Below are 21,566 nucleotides of genomic sequence, written 5' to 3'. Positions count from 1 at the left end.
TAATTCAACTCAAATTGTGAAACTCGTGTATTAAATAAATTCAGTGCACACAGACTGAAGTAGTTTAAGTCTTTGGTTCTTTTAATTGTGATGATTTTGGCTCACATTTAACAAAAACCCACCAATTCACTATCTCAAAAAATTAGAATACATCATAAGACCAATAAAAAAAACATTTTTAGTGAATTGTTGGCCTTCTGGAAAGTATGTTCATTTACTGTATATGTACTCAATACTTGGTAGGGGCTCCTTTTGCTTTAATTACTGCCTCAATTTGGCATGGCATGGAGGTGATCAGTTTGTGGCACTGCTGAGGTGGTATGGAAGCCCAGGTTTCTTTGACAGTGGCCTTCAGCTCATCTGCATTTTTTGGTCTCTTGTTTCTCATTTTCCTCTTGACAATACCCCATAGATTCTCTATGGGGTTCAGGTCTGGTGAGTTTGCTGGCCAGTCAAGCACACCAACACCATGGTCATTTAACCAACTTTTGGTGCTTTTGGCAGTGTGGGCAGGTGCCAAATCCTGCTGGAAAATGAAATCAGCATCTTTAAAAAGCTGGTCAACAGAAGGAAGCATGAAGTGCTCCAAAATTTCTTGGTAAACGGGTGCAGTGACTTTGGTTTTCAAAAAACACAATGGACCAACACCAGCAGATGACATTGCACCTCAAATCATCACAGACTGTGGAAACTTAACACTGGACTTCAAGCAACTTGGGCTATGAGCTTCTCCACCCTTCCTCCAGACTCTAGGACCTTGGTTTATAAATGAAATACAAAACTTGCTCTCATCTGAAAAGAGGACTTTGGACCACTGGGCAACAGTCCAGTTCTTCTCCTTAGCCCAGGTAAGACGCCTCTGACGTTGTCTGTGGTTCAGGAGTGGCTTAACAAGAGGAATACGACAACTGTAGCCAAATTCCTTGACACGTCTGTGTGTGGTGGCTCTTGATGCCTTGACCCCAGCCTCAGTCCATTCCTTGTGAAGTTCACCCAAATTCTTGAATCGATTTTACTTGACAATCATAAGGCTGCGGTTCTCTCAGTTTGTTGTGCATCTTTTTCTTCCACACTTTTTCCTTCCACTCAACTTTCTGTTAACATGCTTGGATACAGCACTCTGTGAACAGCCAGCTTCTTTGGCAATGAATGTTTGTGGCTTACCCTCCTTGTGAAGGGTGTCAATGATTGTCTTCTGGACAACTGTCAGATCAGCAGTCTTCCCCATGATTGTGTAGCCTAGTGAACCAAACTGAGAGACCATTTTGAAGGCTCAGGAAACCTTTGCAGGTGTTTTGAGTTGATTAGCTGATTGGCATGTCACCATATTCTAATTTTTTGAGATAGTGAATTGGTGGGTTTTTGTTAAATGTGAGCCAAAATCATCACAATTAAAAGAACCAAAGACTTAAACTACTTCAGTCTGTGTGCATTGAATTTATTTAATACATCAGTTTCACAATTTGAGTTGAATTACTGAAATAAATGAACTTTTCCACGACATTCTAATTTATTGAGATGCACCTGTATATACAGTAGAAAATGAGTATTAAAGAGGGTTTAATCAATAACAACACTGACAGAAATCACATGAAAATGTCTGACAGTGTTTCAGCAACATCACAAGAGTTTATTCATAATTAATAATCTGTATTTGATTCTCTCATAATAATTATAATCATATCAGAACTTGTTCTTTCAGTTTCTGTGATTCTGGACCACATCACTGCAGTTTTCTGTCTTCTTTAGATTATTTCTCATGTGTTATGAATGTATACTAGAAATTATATGTCAATTCTGATATATAATAACCAGTAATCATAATTATTTAGGCTACATAATGTGTGGCAAAAAGTGATCAAGGTCAGATTTAATTGTTTTATGTCTTGATACATCACTTGATGGCGCTATGAGACAATTTAAGATGAAATAAAATAATTAAGTCCTCAAAATTATGAGTTTCAACTGACAGACTGAACAGGGATCATAGAGTTTAGTGTCATTTTACAAAAGTATTATATAGTATATTTGTATGTATATTATATATATAATAAATGTAATATATAATAATATATATGGAATGTGGCTTTACAAGATTCATGGAATTACATTTTTTTTTTTATCATAATTTGGAAACGAAACCAAGGGATCAAATATGAATCATCTAACAATCAATTAAATTTCTACTGGATTTGTGATTGATTTGATTTGTGCTTGTTTGTTTTTTATTGAGGTCAATAATGTCTTGCTATTGGTCAGTTAAAATCGTTTAAAAAAGGTTTTAAAATCACAGATTTCCTTTTCTATTTCTTCTGATGTTCTGCACGGGGCATTTTATACTGTGTTTAATTATATTATGTTTTATGTGTTCTGAATGTGATCTGTTATTTGTTTATGTTGGAATCTACAGTATGTGAAAAGGAGAAACTTCAACCATCAATAAGACAAAAGTGCCTTACATATTTATATTTATATTTATATTTATACATATATGAAAGTAATCTCTTCACCTCCAACCAGTCTTAAATAATGCAGCTGTTATAAACAAGTCTCATGTGTATCTGATTTCATCTCTGACCGTCTTATGACCCCTGATTTCTGCATAATGTTCATTAATGTGTTTTCTGCAGCCTGATGCTTTGACATGATATTGATCAATAGATGCTACAATGCAGAACTAATAAATGACAGTGAAACTGTTTTAAATTAGTAAATGTAGCTTAATATTGTTTATATAACTATATCAGCCCTTAAAGCAGCCCTGTCCGGAAAAGGGTATGAAAGCTTTGATTATTAGTTGATGTGTGTCATTTAACCGTTCAACCCACTCAATTCTATGGAAATAGTCTATCCACCACACACACACACACACACACACACACACACACACACACACACACACACACAGTGGTCTTGTCCAAATTCAGAAACCCCCTCACTGGTCTCCAGCCCCGCCAAGCCTGGAACAGCGAGACTACACCACCTTGTTCCTGTGGGCGGATGAGTGACGTATGAGGCAACAAAAATGCCCCAATATGGATGTGCTTCTGACGTCAGCAGGGAAGGCCTATAGACCCCCTTTCATGCAAACCATAGTTATAATACCATCATTATGGTAATAAAATTGTAATTCTGTCCAAAGCAAAACATCTGACTGACGTATCCTTGTTTTGTTGTTGTTTTGAGTTTCAGTATAAAGAGGGGAAAAATATTATATCTTTAATTTCTTCATTATACTGTTTAAGAAAATTATTGGTTTTATTATTGGCCTACGGTGCTGCTGGACAGGCCACCTCCGCCCTCCATGCCGTGGCTCTCCTGCAAGTGCACCAAGCCAAGGGACTCAAAAGAACTGCACGAGGGTAGTCCTGACCTGGGATTGATGCAGGAGCTGCGCCCGGTGACCGATCTCGCTCTCCGGGCGACGAAGGTCACAGCGCGGTCTCTCGAGCAGGCAATGTCCACCCTGGTGGCCCAGGAGTGCCACCTTTGACTCAACCTGGTTGAGCCAAGGGAGGCTGACAAGGTACGATTCCTTGATGCCCCCATCTCCCAGGTTGGCCTATTCGGCGACACCGTTGGAGACTTTGCCTGGCAGTTTTCGATGGTGAGGAAGCAGACGGAGGCCATCCAACATATCCTGCCCCGGCGCGGCTCAAGATCCTGCACCCCGTCTGCTCGTCGCCAAGGGTGTTCCCCTGCGGCAACAACACCAGCTCCGCCACAGCCCGCCCCAGCAGGCCGGCCCCGGCGTGGAGCCGTCTGCAGGTAGCAGACGCCACCCGTCTCACGGCCGGCCGCCAAGAACCCAAGGAAGGCTTCGAAGCACCCCTAAGATGGGCAGCCCAGGAAGTCGGAGACCTACTACACAGGAGCTGGTTAGAGTATCACTCCTTCCCCCGGTGGTTATCATAACCGCCAGGCACCGTTTCTTTTTGGCATGGTGCCCCGTTATCGCGCTCCCCCGTCCCAGACCGCTCCTACGGTGGGAGTTCGCTAGTTCGAATCCCAGGGCGTGCTGAGTGACTCCAGCTAGGTCTCCAAAGCAACCAAATTGGCCCAGTTGCTAGGGAGGGTATATTCACATGGAGTAACCTCCTCGTAGTCGCTATAATGTGGTTCGTTTTCGGTGGGGCGCGTGGTGAGTTGAGCGTGGATACCGCGGTGGATGGCGTGAAGCCTCCACACGTGCTAAGTCTCCGTGGCGACTGCTCAACAAGCCACGTGTTAAGATGCGCGGGTTGACAGTCTCAGACGTGGAGGCAACTGAGATTCGTCCTCCGCCACCTGAATTGAGGCGAATCACTATGTGACCACGAGGACTTAAAAGCACATTGGGAACTGGGCATTCCAAATTAGACATAACCAAGTCTCATGACATCTCAAAATAATTTATGCGACATGGCAAAATCGTAAGATATCGTACGACTTGGCTCGTATAAAAAGGGACAACTTTTATTCCCTTAAAAACAGATCAGATTTTCAAATCGATACAATAAAGGCATCAAATTTTAGCTAGCCTCCTATTCCACAGTTTGTTTTTGAGACACGAAACAATCATTGGTTTGCTTATTTTTCTCAATGGGAGTAAAAGTCGAATGTTTCTGTGTGAGCCAGCTTTCTTACGATTTTGCCATCTCGTACTATTATTACGACTCATATGACTTGTATGCTATATTCTAAAGCGGCCTCCACAAGACTCGCGTCGGGTCGTCGACGCACTGCTTAACGTAATATCAAGCACCGCTTGAACCTCCAGAAGAAACGCGCTGCAGAGAACGTCTTGTTTTGGTTTTAGAACTGGCCCCATCCATGTAATGATGCATTATTTATGAACTTAAGAGGGACCAGTGATTCATTCTGCCACCAGTTCTGCGTAATTCAACATGTGCATGAATACGGAACACTGGCCGACTGGCGGGGGTATTTCTGGTCTGAGTCATGAACTAACAGATTGTGTGTGTGTGTGTGTTTCTCTCTGTTGATGTGGCACAAGTTTTAAAGGATTTTGTGTCTTCTCTCCATCTGTGCCGGTTCTTTGTTAAACCTCAAGATGTCAACACTGACGTCATGAGTGGATTTCAAACATCCACATGACACAACATCACCTACAAAATACAAATCACAACAATTACACTGTTTAGAATGGAAAACCACAAACACAGACTACAATATACTACAAAATACAGACCAATTAGTGAATACACATACTGTAATAATGCCAAAATGTGATATTTTCTGATGAGATCTTTTGCAGGTGAACACATTGGGTTTCTGTGTGCCACTGACCCGTGATCAGCACCACAGACACAAATACTTCAACTCAACATATGACAACAAACACTACATTACTCTGGCTTCTGTTCATGTTTGAAGATAAACACATAAGCAGTCATAAACAAGTGAATTATGTTTTGGTTTTGAGACTGTGTACTGAATCACAATAGAGTCATTCTGCAAAACTCGAGTGAGTCATTATTACAAACCTCCTGAGGTGACTCTGTGTGAACACATGATAGTGAGTCTTCAATGATGATGTCTTAATATGATGCAAAACCTCATATGTTTTTATTTCAGAGAAGTCTACGGCCAAAGTCTTTTAAAATCTTTCTCATGTTTTTTTGTGATGGACACCCTCCACGGGACCCTGAGTTGGTTCAGATGTTTCAGAGAAGAACAGATGTTACACACTCCAGCACAGGGTCATGTTGGGAGACTTAATTTTATTGGGAATTTCAGGATTCATGCGGTCCATTGGACATACTGTAATCTTCATCTGTTAATGAAACTAAAATGAAAATAAAACAGGCTAGTTAGTTTGCATTTTTAATCCAATTTTGTGTAGAAATGTTTGTCAGTCTAATCAGATAATAGGTTTATGTTAAGTCCAGCACATTCCATTGTGGGATACAGTATTGCACGCAGTGTGTTCTGTTGAATACTGCACACAGAAGCCATCCGGGTATTCCATGCATACTAAACATGTGCATACTGTGCACTGTATCCACACTGGAGAAGTAGTGTGAGTAGTATGAGACTAGAGGAGTAGTTCGCAGTAATTAGCTGATCCTAGAGCAGTGTTTACTCTTTGCTGTGGTTAGAACGAGAGAGCGATGTTGATGTGACCATACGTTACGTAAAAACAGCGCGGTCACGTCCTAATCCTCCACATCTTCTTCCTCACAGTCTTTATGTCATGATCTGCTGTGTGATTGTTTAGTACTCCACTCCTGCTCTGAATAGACTAACCAGTTCCTCTCCTGAGGATAATCATCATATATGATCCTGTGAGAGATGAAGTTATGAATGTGTGAAAGGGGGGCAAATCTAATGACTTTGATTCTACACCTGTATGTCTGTGCGAATTACATATGCTTGTGTAAATCTATTTGTTACTGTCGTAAATATGAATATTAGAGTCAGGATTTTTTTACTAACAGAAAAATAAATAAATCAACAAACAGGGGTTCGATTTTTAAAAATCATTAGTGTTTGTTATGTCAGAGACACATCAAAATGTTGAAAAATATTTTGATAAAATATAAATACACAATAAAATAATAATAATAATAATAATAATAATAATTAAGACATTCGGCTATGCTAAACAATAATTATATAATACAATAATAATATTATTGTATTTCCAACACATTTGTTCTATTCTATAGAATAGGCATCTGGGGATTCTAATATATTCTATTTTATTCTATAAAATAGACATCTGGGAATTCTATTCTACTCTATTCTATTCTAAAGCATGGACATCTGGGAAAACTATTTTAAAATATTTTTTAAAATAGACATTTTGTGCTTCGATTCTGTGCTGCTCTATTGTATTCCATGGAATAGACAAATTTGTCTTCTATTCTATTTTGTTCTATTCTGTTCTATTCTGTTCTATCATATTCTATAAAATAGACATATTGGTCTTTTATTCTATTCTAAAAATAGACATCTGGGCTTCTATTCTGTAAAAGACACATCTTGGACTTCAGGGGATTCTATTCTATTCTATTCTGTTAAATCATAGACATCTGGGAATACTATTTTATATAATATTCTATAAAATAGACATCTGAGGCTTCTATTCTACAATCATATTTTAATCAAACAGCACAATATTTATAGACTTTATAAGACTTTATAGATATTACAGATTAATTTTCTGTAAAGCTGTTTTTAAACGATGTGTGTTGTGTAAAGCGCGATATAAATAATAATGACTTGACTATTCTATTCTAGAAAAATAGACATCTGAGAGCTTTTATTCTGTTCTATTCAATGCTAAAAAAAATACATCTGAGGCTTCCGTTCTATAAAATAGATATTTTGGGATCCTATGCTATTCTATTTAAAAAATAGACATCTTGGGATTCTATTCTATTCAATTCTATTCTAAAAATAGACATGTTGGGATTTTATTCTATTCAATTCTATTCTAAAAATAGACATGTTGGGATTCTATTCTATTCAATTCTATTCTAAAAATAGACATGTTGGGATTTTATTCTATTCAATTCTAATCTAAAAATAGACATGTTGGGATTCTATTCTATTCAATTCTATTCTAAAAAATAGACATCTTGGGATTTTATTCTATTCAATTCTATTCTAAAAATTGACATCTTGGGATTCTATTCTATTCTATTCTAAAAATTGACATCTTGGGATTCAATTCTATTCTATTCTAAAAATAGACATGTTGGGATTTTATTCTATTCAATTCTATTCTAAAAATAGACATCTTGGGATTTTATTCTATTCAATTCTATTCTAAAAATAGACATCTTGGGATTCTATTCTATTCAATTCTATTCTAAAAATAGACATCTTGGGATTCTATTCTATTCTATACTATTCTAAAAATAGACATCTTGGGATTTTATTCTATTCAATTCTATTCTAAAAATAGACATCTTGGGATTCTATTCTATTCAATTCTATTCTAAAAATAGACATCTTGGGATTCTGTTCTGTACAAGAGACATTAGGCTTATATTCTTTTCTATTCTATAAAATAAACATTTGGGGATTCTATTCTATTCTATTCTATTTTGTTCAATAAAATAGACATACAAGGCTTCAGTTCTATTCTCATATTGGCTACAAAAAGAGAATCCACAGATGTCCTCTTTAAGATACAGCTGGACTGAAACCATTGGCATGTGTGATATGAGAGATATGAACAGCAAACAGATGACCACTGAACTGCTGGATCACTAGAGACCAGTGACATCATGGGCTGTGTCTCAAACGCTAGTGTGCTGCCTACCTAGACAGCATTTTGCAGCTGATTTGGAATGCACATGCAAAAATACTGCACATGCAAATATGATGGCAAAAAAAATATTGCTGATTTGGAATGTGCATATGATAGCCCAAAATACTGCCCACACGCCTAGGATGCGCTTGGATCGCGGATGACCAAACATGCTGTCTAGGTAGGCAACTCAGTAGGTTTCGAAACACAGCCCGTGTGTGGAGGAGGAGAGAGTTCAACATCACTGTGATCCAGAGAGAATGAGATGAATGAAAAACACTCTGCAGTTCAGTAAAGAGAGAGAGAGAGAGAGAGAGAGAGAGAGAGAGAGATGTTGACAGTAAAAGGAGCTGACTGGCGCGCGGTCGACTCATTCTGTGCGCTCGAGCGCACGCGTTAGTCTCGTGCATGTTCCTTTATGACGTCATGAGCATGCGCTCGTGCGTTCAGCGTTCTGACTTGCGGGATGCGAGTGTTTAACTCGCTCATTCATTCTCTCAGCGCATCAGTATCATCTGAATTAATATGTTGGATCCTGACACGCGTCTCCTCCGGTAACACCGTCACATTGTGTCGTCAGCGGTTCATTCACGGGCGGATCCAGCAGCATCTGTAGCATCACATCATGGATGATTCGGGAATAATCAGGCGCAGACGGCTGCAGGTCAGATCACAATGCCTTTAATATTACACTGACACTGAAGTACTATTCTAATACCATGACAAATACCACAGTAATGCCATGTTTTGGTAGTGCCATGGTATTAGCATACTATAAATGTATATATGTTTTTTTGGACGTGGTACCATGATGATTACATGACTGAATGCAATATGAAAATTATAATTATTCAATACCATGCTCTTGGTATGGCCATGTGATCATGGTTTGTAAATTTCAGTACATAAAATGAAATCTGAATGTTTTGAATGACATGTTTGCAGTGTTGTGTGTGTGCTGCTGCTCTGTATGCTGGACAGTTATATTATAGAAATGTAGAAATTATATTTTGCATAAAGAAAATAAAGCGTAGGTCATTTTTGTGACATGTTAAACACACTTCCACCCATTACTGTAATGCAAAATATATCATTCTTATTTCTGTAATACTGTATGAAAAATCACCACGTCCACAAAAAAAATGATAGTTTCAACTGTCCCTCCTTTTCTTTAAAAAAGAGTTTACAGAGAGGCACTTACAAGGGAAGTGAATGGGGCCAATTTTTGAAGCGTTTAAAATCAGAAATCCGAAGCTTATAATTTTATAAAAGCACTTACATTATTTCTTCTATTAAAACTTGTGTATTATTTGAGCTGTATAGTTGTTGTCATCGTCTTATTTGCGGGATTACAGGGTTTAAGGCGTTACGTCGTCATAGTAACAAAGCACAATTGGCTATAACTTTACACAGATCAGATTAGTAAGTGATTTTATCACACTTAAATCATGTTAACATGTATATTGTTTATGTCTTGTGGCTATACTTTTGAAACAGTGAGTGTTTTAATGTTTATCGACTGGCCCCATTCACTTCCATTGTAAGTGTCTTACTGTAATTGTGATTGGATATAACTTTACACAGATAAGATTAATAAGTGATTATATTGAACTAAAATCATGTTAACATGTATATTGTTTATGTCTTGTGACTATACTTTTAAAACAGTGAGTGTTTTAATGTTTATCGACTGGCCCCATTCACTTCCATTGTAATGTCTTACTGTAACTCCTATTTTTGCTTTTTTTTTTTTTTTAAGAAAAGGAGGGATGAGTCGAAACATTTTTTTTTTTTGTAGTCAACATTATGCCACAAATACATTCAATTTAGTTTTATTAAAAAAAGTAAATCAGCACAATTTAATGGCAGTACAATAAATACTATCATTATGTGTATAAGTTCTTTAAAATTTAATTAATGAGGTAAATAATGTTTTTTTGGTTTTGTTTTTTTTTTTTGCATTATGATGATGATTTAGGGGTAAAATGTGCCTACTTGTTATGAAAAGAATGCCACAGAGATTCTGAGATTCTGCCTCAGAAGGTATTCCTCCTGCATCCACTCACAGAGACAGCAGCTACTAATATGCATGAGGCACCCTGCTGCATGATGAGTTTGACCTTTGACCTCAGTGACTGGGTGTTGCACCATATGGCAGCAACAGTGCAGGGGGTGTTAACTGAAAAACTGTGTCTGTGTCAGATGGAGATAGGTGGACCCGAGGGATAGAAACAAACATTGAAAGGCCGTTATTCTCACACTGAGACAAAAAATGTGTCACACGTGTTTGAAATGCACAATATAAAACACAAACACGTTCAACGAGACAGCTTGCAATTCAGAGTTTGCATCTGGAGGGCAATAACATTTGGTCTTGTCATGATCCGAGAAGTAAAAATGCATGAAGTGACCAAGTTTAAATGCCCCTAAATGTCCATGATCCTCCTCGGTTATCGGCCGATGAGACAGATGATTGATTTTTTGGAACAGATTGCCAGAAGTCTGTTGTCCGTGTTTAATGACCGAAAAGCTCTGATGCATGTTCTGTCCTGACGCAGAGACTATTAGTAAAAATAGTTGGAGGAAAACGGGAAATCCACGTCTGTTTTCTTGGCATGGAAACACACTTAGGTTCATGACACTCAGATTATGGGGTTGGCAGAGTAAATGATGCGTTTGCACCAAACAGCGGGCATGATGCCCAGCTTTCGCCATTTCATTAAAACCGCTTCCTGGATGATTATCAGACATTGTCTTTATACAACCCATATAAAAGAGATATAAAATGAGTGGTTGCCAGAATGTTGATATATGGTTGCTTAGATGTTCCAAGTGTTTTTTAGCTAATTGCTATGCTGTTGCTGTGGTGTTTTGGGTGGTTGCTAAGTTGCTTACTGGAGTCCACCCTCAACAATATGACTCGGCTCCCTCCTTCAATGTAAGTCTTATCATCCGCCAGGCAAAAATACAAAGTTTGATCACTTATTAAAATATACGGCTGATACATCGTTGAACATGTCCATACCAATCCGTTTAAAATGTCTGTTTTCAGTGTCCTAACATTATCATATTCTGAAGTATGCGCTAAAGGTAAGCGTTTTCGAAATGCTCCGTTATCGGCGGATGAAAATGGCGTTTTTGTTTGGATGAGTAGGTAAACAGTGAATTTGATGTGTTTCCAAACGAAAGCATATTAATGCGGACTTGGCCTACCATCGTCGCTCTGTGGCACTTTTCCTTCTCTCCAGTTTAAATACAACTGTATCTGTGGTTGTTGACAAACATATTGTATTATGAGGATTATTTGAGATGTAAAGTGTCCAAATCGACCTTTTAAGGTGGAACTACTTTTTTAGGTGGAGGAATATCTGGTTATACACTGCAGGCGTAATCCTGTGGCTGGAGTTTCGCTCCATTTAAAAAGTGCTCTCTTTAGTCTTTTATTTTCAGTTCTTGTCTCTTCTTTTCACTTCCTTTTTGTCAGCATACGCATTTGTGGGCTAACGAAAGTTAACAATCATTGTGGCTGTAACTTAATGTTTCAAGTCAAGTTGTTAGTTCTGCTGTGGTCTTTTGATCCTTGTTTATACAGTCGTTTCTTTTTAGTTGTGCTTCCAATAAATCTGCACTTTGGTTCACAACATTCTCGCACCACAGGCTCTTTGTAACAGCTTTGTGGATAGATGCATTACTTTCCCCCTCCTTGTATTATTGGATGGATATCATGCAAAAGTTAGCGGGTTTACAGGCTTTTCATAGTCCTGACATGAGTTGAAAGGTTGGATATAACTTTGCACAGTCAGTGTTGGGAGATGATTCCATCACATCAGTCTCACGCTAACACATGTAATGCAAAAAAATGGAGAACACACTAAGTCAGTTATCTTACTGTATTGTGCATAGCAAAGGTCAAGTTATAAAATATGAAAAACAGCAATAGTTTTCGAAAATACCACTGTCGTTCCATAATCATTTTTGAAATAATGACCAGTTTTATTACACGAAAAATCTTCATCGCATGACCACTCAAGCGGGACTGCGGAGGACGCCACTCAGTTTATACCGTAACCGAAACAGAGCTTCATTGTAATGGAATAAGGTAGTTAGGGACTAGTTTCTACGTTACACAAAGAACAATGTTTTCACAACAAGCGTTTTTCACGCAACGTGCAAACAAGCAAATTCAGAAAGCCAAATTGCAAACATTAAAAAAAGTATAAAATGCGAAACTTACGACTTGCAAATCTGAAGTTGGGTCACGGATAGTTGGTGTCGATCCAACCTTGATCCTTAGCTTTGTAGTAAATCCAGCCTTGTGTTGATGAAGCAGTCCGAGTTAACTCAAGCGGCTCTAGCGAGGAGATAAACATGGCGGACTGTGCGATGCTCGCTCAGGTTTTAATGATAGCGGATCTAAGCTACTCGGGCGGATCTCTTCGCCAGCCGTTGGCGGTACCTTTCCCCTTTTGACATCATAAGGGGCTGCAAACCTGAATGGCTTGTTCGGAAACACTGTTTTAATTGATGGGGAAAGGAAAGAAATGAGGGGATGGTCTTTTACCATATTTTGTGGTTGTCTACACACACTGGGGGCACATAATTATGTTCAAAAATATTGAAAAAGTTGATTTAGCCTAATATGTCCCTTTTAAGTTGTGTTTACCCAAAGGTAAGAAACATCACAAATGAGATCTCTTTAAAATCTCAGTTGTTTCTCCTGGAGAGCAATTGTAGACTTTTGAGTGACCAGTAATATTCATTGAATTCTCTTTAAAATAAACTCATGTGTTTTAAATGAAATATTTCTAATGGCTTCTAGCAGGAAAAGTAATTATCTTTAATAGAGAGAGAGAGAGCGTGAGTGAGTACAAGGCTTATGATGCCATCTGAAAATGCAGCGCTCGGCTGATCTGTGTTCAGAGTTTGACAGTCTGTTCACATTCAGCTCCATCTGTCCACACGAGTTAACGTGCGTCTCTTTTCCGCTGGGTTTGTGGGAAGCTTTTACCGCAGTTGGGAAACAAACTCAATTACAGTCTAAAATTAAACACGTGAGTCACGGCGAAGCAAACAGTCTGTGCGAGCATTACGTCTTTCTTCAGGAGAAAAACAAGCGATGAGTAACACTGTGTCCTGTTGCTTTAGACAAACTCCAGTTTCACGTGGAAGTTTAATTTGATGAAGATAAGTCCTTGTGAATGTATCATGATAAAATAAAATACAGCTCAGTGTTTTGATGTCATCACAAACGGACATATTCATCTTACATTTAAAAAAAATATTATTGTGTCATGTTAAATGAATGAATGAATGAATGAGAACGTGTATCTAATGGATATTTCTATAGTTTGGCACAGCAGAGTATAATTGGCATTAATGTGCAATTATTCTAACAGTCGCATGTGTTCAAGATGTGTGTAACTGTCCGTGGTGCTGAAACCATCTCAAAAAAATATTTCAATCTATTTTTAAGATTTATGCATTTCAGTTTCATAACAAAAATTCAAATATAATCAAATCTAATTGTGTAATTTTTTTAATTTCATAGAAATTTGTTGTGAAATTGAAATGTGTAAATCTTGAATTTGTTTATTAAGAAGTGCTGTGTTGTTTTTCCAGAGTGTCTGAGAGCATTACATAGTTGAAAATAAAATACGTAGTCTTGCAAAGCTAAACATTGGACTATTGGCATGAAGTCTGGTCCACTTTTTACGCATTTCAATTGAATTGAGTTATCTTAAAACTTCGTTTAGTTAAAAACATTTCGTTTGTTATGAAACTGAAATGCGTTGATCTTAAAATGATTATTGTAATTACGTTTTTATTATCGCTCATCACTCCAAGAAGACCTGTGGTGATTTTCCAGCGTTGAGTGTCTGGGATCATTAAATTTAAGGTGTGATTTTGTGCTACATTGTCTTGCAAATCTAAACTTTTGACTTTCGGCATGAAGTCTGGTTCACTTTAAAAACAAAACAATTATTTTGACATTTTCACATTTCAATTTAATTGAGTAATCTTTAACCAAAATAAATTAAAAACCCTAAATATTATAAGTTGTATTCATTTGAATTTGGTAAAAAAATTACACGATTTAACTCGATGTAATTTTGTATTAAATTTAAATGCGTAAATCTTAGAAATAGGCTAAAATATTTTTTTGAGTGCAGTTTTATTCTGAACTAGACTCGCACACTTAAACAGAAAGCGACCATTTGACTGGCAAAGTGTCCAAATGTGGTCTGCTTGGTTTTTATGTGACGCAACACAAGCATTTGTACCGAAGACAATGAAGAAATTAGTGGAAAATGTGTTTAGAGTTTGTGATCTCAATTTATGTCTGCCCACAGAGGATTTAAAAACTCGCAAGCATAATTAAAAAGCGAAATATACAGATTTGCTTATGGATATCTAGTTTACATGCTAATTAGAGTCTCAAACAAAACACAGCTGGTTTGAAACAAGCATGTCTTTGAAAGATTTGAAGAGTCAATATTTTTTTTAAGACACATGATCTATTGAGGAACACCACAGACACGGAATGTAAAAGAATTCTAATGAATTATATACAGTATAGAATTATGTATAAGAAGAAGTATTAATCTCCATCACTGTTTTGATGATCATTTCATATTTTATATTAATTTATGAAATGTGGAATTGCTTGATGTTTTGCAACTGTTAATTAATAGTTAATTAATAGTAATTTGTGAAATACTTTCTTCTGTTCCTGCTTAATATGCAGAGAGAACATATAAACTCTGTGTCTCCGTGGCGCTCTGTTTGTTTTGAGCAACCCCTCCAGCCTGACTCAACAGCACTGAATCAACCAATGGCGTGAGTTGGGGGCGGGACTATTTGTTTGTTTGGTGGCTCAGTGGGTAGCACTGTCACCTCACAGCAAGAAGGTCCTGGGTTTGAATCCCAGCTCACCCAGGGTGACAGCTGGGATAGTCTCCAGCACTACCTGCGACCCTACATAGGACAAGCGGCAATAGAACATGGATGGATATAAAGATCAGCCGCTGAATGAATGTATATATGCTGTGACATGTGTGCTTTAATCCTCTTATGGTCGTGATCTCTCAGGTTATTTACAGTGTATTGACCTGTAGGGTCACTGAGAGAGAGGCAGAAACAGAGCGAGAGCGTTTAACAGTCTCACGAGGATTCATTCACGGAAAGATGCCGTTATACACCACTTTAAACATGTCAGCACACCTCACACGGCCTGTGCTGTCATGGAAACACCATGCTTTTATTGATGATCAATAAGAAACCTGGAAGTAATTAAGAACACGCAAATCAATTATTCAATGCAGAAACAATTCCTGTTACTAAGTTATTATAATTAAAAACTGGATTTTTCATTTTCTACAGGCTGAATTTAATATTTAGTGTGAGAGGTTTGTTCAAATCGCTATAAGCAACAGTGATATTGATGCTTGACTTAAACACTTATAATACACGTTTAAAAGGTTTTGGGTGGTGCAGACTTAAATAAATCAGTGTTACGGTGTTCAAGGACATCTAAGTATTTCTGTTGATATTGTGTGAGTGTGTGTGTGAGTGTGAGTGTGTGTGTGTGTGTGTGTGTGTGTGTGAGTATTTAAATGTATAGTTCTGTTGTTTCTTATGAATGAAGTACAGCTGGTGAAGTTCTGCTGGAGAGAGAGAGAGAGAGAGAGAGAGAGAGAGAGACTGTCAGTAAGACGGATGAGAGAATATTATGTGATCAGTCATGCGTTTAATCACACACACAACACACATACAACACAAACAACACACACACACACACCAAACACCAAACACCAAACACCATACACACACAACACACACCAAACACCATACACACACATGACACACATAACACACACCAAACACCATTCACACACACACCAAACACCATACACACAACACACACACCAAACACCATACACACAACACACACACACACCATACACACAACACACACACCAAACACCATACACCATACACACAACACACATACATACAACACACACACCAAACACCATACACACACCATACACACAACACACATACATACAACACACACACCAAACACCATACACACACACACACACCAAACACCATACACACACAACACACACCAAACACCATACACACAAAACACATACATACAACACACACACCAAACACCATACACACAACACACACACACCAAACACCATACATACAACACACACACCAAACACCATACACACAACACACACACACCATACACACAACACACATACATACAACACACACACCAAACACCATACACACAACAAACACACATACAACACACACACACACACCAAACACCATACACACACACAACACATACAACACACACCAAAAACAACACACACACATACAATACACACACACACACAACACGTACACCATACACACAACACACATACATACAACACACACACCAAACACCATACACACACACACCAAACACCATACACACACAACACACACCAAACACCATACACACAACACACACACCAAACACCATACACACAACACACATACATAAAACACACACACACCAAACACCATACACGCAACACACATACACACAACACACACACACACACCAAACACCATACACACAACACACACACAAACAACACACACACACACACACACACACACCAAACACCATACACACAACACACACACATACAAAACACACACACACACCAAACACCATACACATACAACACACACCAAACACCATACACACACACACAACACATACAACACATACAACACACACACACACAACACACACACCAAATACCATACACACCACAACACACACACCAAACACCATGCACACCACAACACACACAACACACACACCAAACACCATACACACACAACACATAACACATACAACACACACACACAACACACACACACACACACACACACACTCACACACCAAGCCTCTCTCTCATATCCCTTTCTCAGAATACTGTGCCAGTTTTCTACTGAACTAACAAACTGTTTAAAGTAAGAACATATGACATTTGTGCATTTTTAAAGTGTGCATTCGCTATCTTTCTTCAAAAAATTGACACTTGCTTTGATATTTTGTCATCTAATGCAATGACGTTCAGATGTTTTAAGTGTGACATAAGTAAACAAATACTTTTTGTGTTTATTTCAAACTAATCTCTGATCTCTGTTTTTCCTCTGTTTGTCTGTGTGTCTTTGGCTCAGAAGGATCTTCCTCTGCCCCGTAAGAACAGCAGGTGAGTTCAACACACCTGAATATCTGATCTCAGCACAATGCAGTGCTATACGAGACGAGAAAGATCGTCTGCAATATGTGAACAATTAGTGTATGAGGTCAAGAATTATAGTTGTGTTTCCTCTTCATCAGCTCTGTTTTAAATGCTAGTGAGCTCTATTTTCCATAGGGATTTCTGAAAATCACAAACTTAAAATCTGAAGCAAAAATGTATATGGAAACAAGACAAAAAGACAAAGACTGTGTACTTTAATGAGGGAATGAACTACAATCCCATGATGCATTGCGAATGACGTAATTAAATATAAAGCAATGGAAAAATATAAAACTATTGATTTAAAGTTGTATTGTAAAATATTCAGATATATATACAAATATGTATCTAGTTTGAGAGTGTAGGGAGAGTGACTCGATTGCTGCAGAGCTCTTTTGGCGAGCTTTGTTTGCTGCAGTTCTCTGATTGGTGGATCTCTGTTCAGGATTATGGGTAGTGTAGTTCTTGAACAAGAATTGCACCATTAAACATGATTTTTAAACTTTTTTTAAGCTTTAACAGAAGCATATACCACTGATTAACAACCTCGGAGCTCACGGTAGGTCTGTCTTTAAATGTTTATCGTTAATCTCCCCCTATGGAGAAAATAAATGGGATTTTTATTTTCTGAACCAGACTGTTGCATGTAGTGAGACATTATCTTGGAAGGCAGGATAATGTTTTTGCCTTTTTTTGGAACAGTTTTTGTATTTGAAATGTGTCTGTGATTAGAGGTCTGCAACCCGACCTGGGGTTCGGGTCAGTTTTTCAAGTAGGACTTCGAGTTCGGGTCAGATCCGGGTTTGTTATGAACTTGTTTGGCACACGCGCTCTCAATCACAGACATGCGTCAATGGACAAGATAGGGGGCGTTCACTCTGAATGTGTTTTTGCACACGTCTGTTCTGTTTTCCCATTGTTTAAACACATGCTGAACAAATGTCTTTGACATTTGCACCGCGTCTCTCTTTTTCTTCGGTGTCTCGCGTAGGACCGGCATGTTTTAAACACCATGTCAAGTTATGAAGAACTTCAAATTGTCAATAACGCATGTTGAGACACCTGCACTCTTTCATTCTTTACGCTGCGTCTAGACTGTTTTTAGCACAGTTGTTCCAAAGATTCAACAATCTGAACAAGTTCAGGCTGCATAGAGAGGACTGTTGCACTGTTTCATATTATTCCAGATTGTTCTGCACCAAGTGAAGTTTCAGCAAATAAACGGTAAGGAAATGCTTTTTTCCCTTCTGCTCTAGTGTACTGAGGAGCTGCCGTGCCTTGTTAAAACTGTGTAAGTTTACTGTTTCAGTACTGTTACGAATGTTGCCTATATGCTTATATAAAAACAGCCTGTTGCAACAGTACTTGTTAGGAGAAGAAATGATAGTAAGTGATTTCCGGTTTGGGCTTAAAATCTGACGGTATCGTTCGGGCTGGGTAGGGTTGAGCTACACGGTCTCGGGTACGGGTCGGGTTCGAGTTTCATTTTAAGGCCCGTGCAGACCTCTACCTATGATGCCTTAAAATGCTGTCTAGGTAGGCAGCTCACTAGGGTTTGGAACAGAGCTGAAATATGTGAAGTGAGCACAACATGTCTTCCATTAATGGTCCGTTCTGTCTCTCTCCATTTCTCTAAAAGCTTCATTCAGTTTGATTTTCCGTGATTCTCAGTTATGTCATACACCGTAACCTCTGGGGAAAAAAACATACTGCTCTTAATGTTAGAAGTGAACTCAACACAGACAAACACACATACACAATCACAAATCATCTGAACGGATGTAGCGCACCTGCTGCCCTCTTTTAATGCTGTCTTGGTTTCATCCGTTGCCTTAGGGATTTAATCCAGAATTCCCTCTGTACTCTCCCTCTGTATTTTCTAGTGTGTGAGCAAAGCCAGACACTCCAACCTTTCTCCATTTTACACACGCACCGTATGATGTTTTTCATGTGTGCTGGTTATTTCATCTGTGATTCAGTTGTTTTGCAAATGGCAGTATGTTTCGTCGCACTAAAAGGTAAAATGATTTTAAAATCTGTTTGTAAATGTAATTTTAAGAGACGTGAAGATGCGGTGAGGTCATTGTTTACCTGCAGCTGTTGACTCACGAAACATGACCTTGTTGATGGAATAGAGAAATAATTAGACCCGCGGTTTTAAGATTTTGTCCGTGTGTTGGGTTATTTTTTAATATTTTATGGGTACAATGTTTATATTATATGTAATGTGTTTGGCTGAATCACAGGTGATTCAGTTTCGTGCATGAGTGTTTTTTTCTGTACTCCTAAAGACTCCTGTACTGTATTTTTTAATACATATTACCATGGTATTCTTTGTAAGTTTGACATATTTACATGGTACTATAAATGTATAAAGGCTATACATTTTTGACTATAAATATCCTTGTATTTTTATTCAATACTGAAAAGTATTTATAAAACCGTTCAATCTAAATATAAATGGGCCATTTTAGTCAGTATATCAAAATCAGATGTAAGTCGAGTCTCATGCACTTCACGTGTGAAGTCATTGTGTGTCTGTAATGTCTCTCACTCACTCAAGATATATCAAATATCTCTCTCGTTAACTCGCCCTCCATTAGCTCTCTCTCTCTCTCTCTCTCTCTCTCTCTCTCTCTCTGTCTCTTTATCATTTCTTCCTCGTCCTGAGTCTCTCTCTTTCTCTTGAGTAGACTGTCTGAGATTAATGACTCTCAAAATGGAATGTTCTTTATCGCTGTTGCTCTACTGCAGGACACACGCACACACACACACACACACACACACACACACACACACACACTCCTGCAGTGCATTCTCTCCTTTCACACTCTATTATTGTCACACCAGCTCCAGCACACTTTTATCTGCTGTGATATGATGCATTAAAATAAGTGTGTGTGTGTGTGTGTGTGTGTGTGTGTGTGTGTGTGTGTGTGTGTGTGTGTGTGTGTGTGTAGTTGCCGCAGTAACAGGAAGAGTTTGATTCTGACCTCCACCTCCCCGACTCTGCCCCGGCCACATTCCCCATTACCAGGACACATCGGTAAGTAGACACGTCCTCCTGACTCTGATTGATAAACTAGCTAACACTGCTAGAAAAACCAGGTCATACCAGCTTAAGATGGTCAAGCTGGATTGTAGTACGTGGTAGCTGGTTTGTTACTGGTTCAAAGTGGTTTACCAGCTCTAACCAGCTTGAAAAACGTGGTTTACCAGCAATAATCAGTTTGGCCTTGGTGCTTTACCAGCTCTAACCAGTTTGACCAAGGTGGTTTACCAGCAATAATCGGACTGACCAAGGTGGTTTACCAGCTCTAACCAGTTTGACCAAGGTGGTTTACCAGCTCTAACCAGCTTGACCAAGGTGTTTTACCAGCTCTAACCAGTTTGCCCAAGGTGGTTTACCAGCTCAAACCAGCTTGACCAAGGTGGTTTACCAGCTCTAACCAGTTTGACCAAGGTGGTTTACCAGCAATAATTGGACTGACCAAGGTGGTTTACCAGCTCTAACCAGTTTGACCAAGGTGGTTTACCAGCTCTAACCAGCTTGACCAAGGTGTTTTACCAGCTCTAACCAGTTTGCCCAAGGTGGTTTACCAGCTCAAACCAGCTTGACCAAGGTGGTTTACCAGCTCTAACCAGCTTGACCAAGGTGGTTTACCAGCTTGACCAAGGTGGTTTACCAGCAATAATCAGATGGACTTTGGTGCTTTACCAGCTCTAACCAGTTTGACCAAGGTGGTCTACCAGCTCTAACCAGTTTGACCAAGGTGGTTTACCAGCTCAAACCAGCTTGACCAAGGTGGTTTACCAGCTCTAACCAGCTTGACCAAGGTGGTTTACCAGCTCTAACCAGCTTGACCAAGGTGGTTTACCAGCTCAAACCAGCTTGACCAAGGTGGTTTACCAGCTCAAACCAGCTTGACCAAGGTGGTTTACCAGCTCTAACCAGCTTGACCAAGGTGGTTTAC

At 38.6% G+C, this 21,566-nt stretch overlaps 1 protein-coding gene across 2 annotated transcripts in view; it reads left to right on the top strand.

The window, feature by feature from the left end:
- The first annotated feature begins 8,696 nt into the window (after window positions 1-8,696).
- Window positions 8,697-21,566, top strand: part of LOC127449804 (microtubule-associated serine/threonine-protein kinase 1-like) — a 37,649-nt gene continuing 24,779 nt past the window's right edge. Inside the window, exons 1-3 of one of the 2 annotated variants that reach the window (XM_051713359.1) lie at window positions 8,697-8,927; window positions 17,531-17,559; window positions 20,553-20,638. In XM_051713359.1, the coding sequence (XP_051569319.1) occupies window positions 8,889-8,927; window positions 17,531-17,559; window positions 20,553-20,638 (154 nt within the window). In that variant the 5' untranslated portion in view covers window positions 8,697-8,888. Of the gene's footprint in view, window positions 8,928-17,530; window positions 17,560-19,568; window positions 19,611-20,552; window positions 20,639-21,566 lie in introns of those variants that run through there. The other variant, XM_051713360.1, reaches the window with a different exon arrangement.

Source organism: Myxocyprinus asiaticus, chromosome 13, assembly GCF_019703515.2.
Source record: "Myxocyprinus asiaticus isolate MX2 ecotype Aquarium Trade chromosome 13, UBuf_Myxa_2, whole genome shotgun sequence".
Classification (NCBI taxonomy): Eukaryota; Metazoa; Chordata; class Actinopteri; order Cypriniformes; family Catostomidae; genus Myxocyprinus; species Myxocyprinus asiaticus.
The sequence above is the reverse complement of the archived record's forward strand: the minus strand, read 5'-3'. Positions and strand labels throughout refer to the sequence as shown.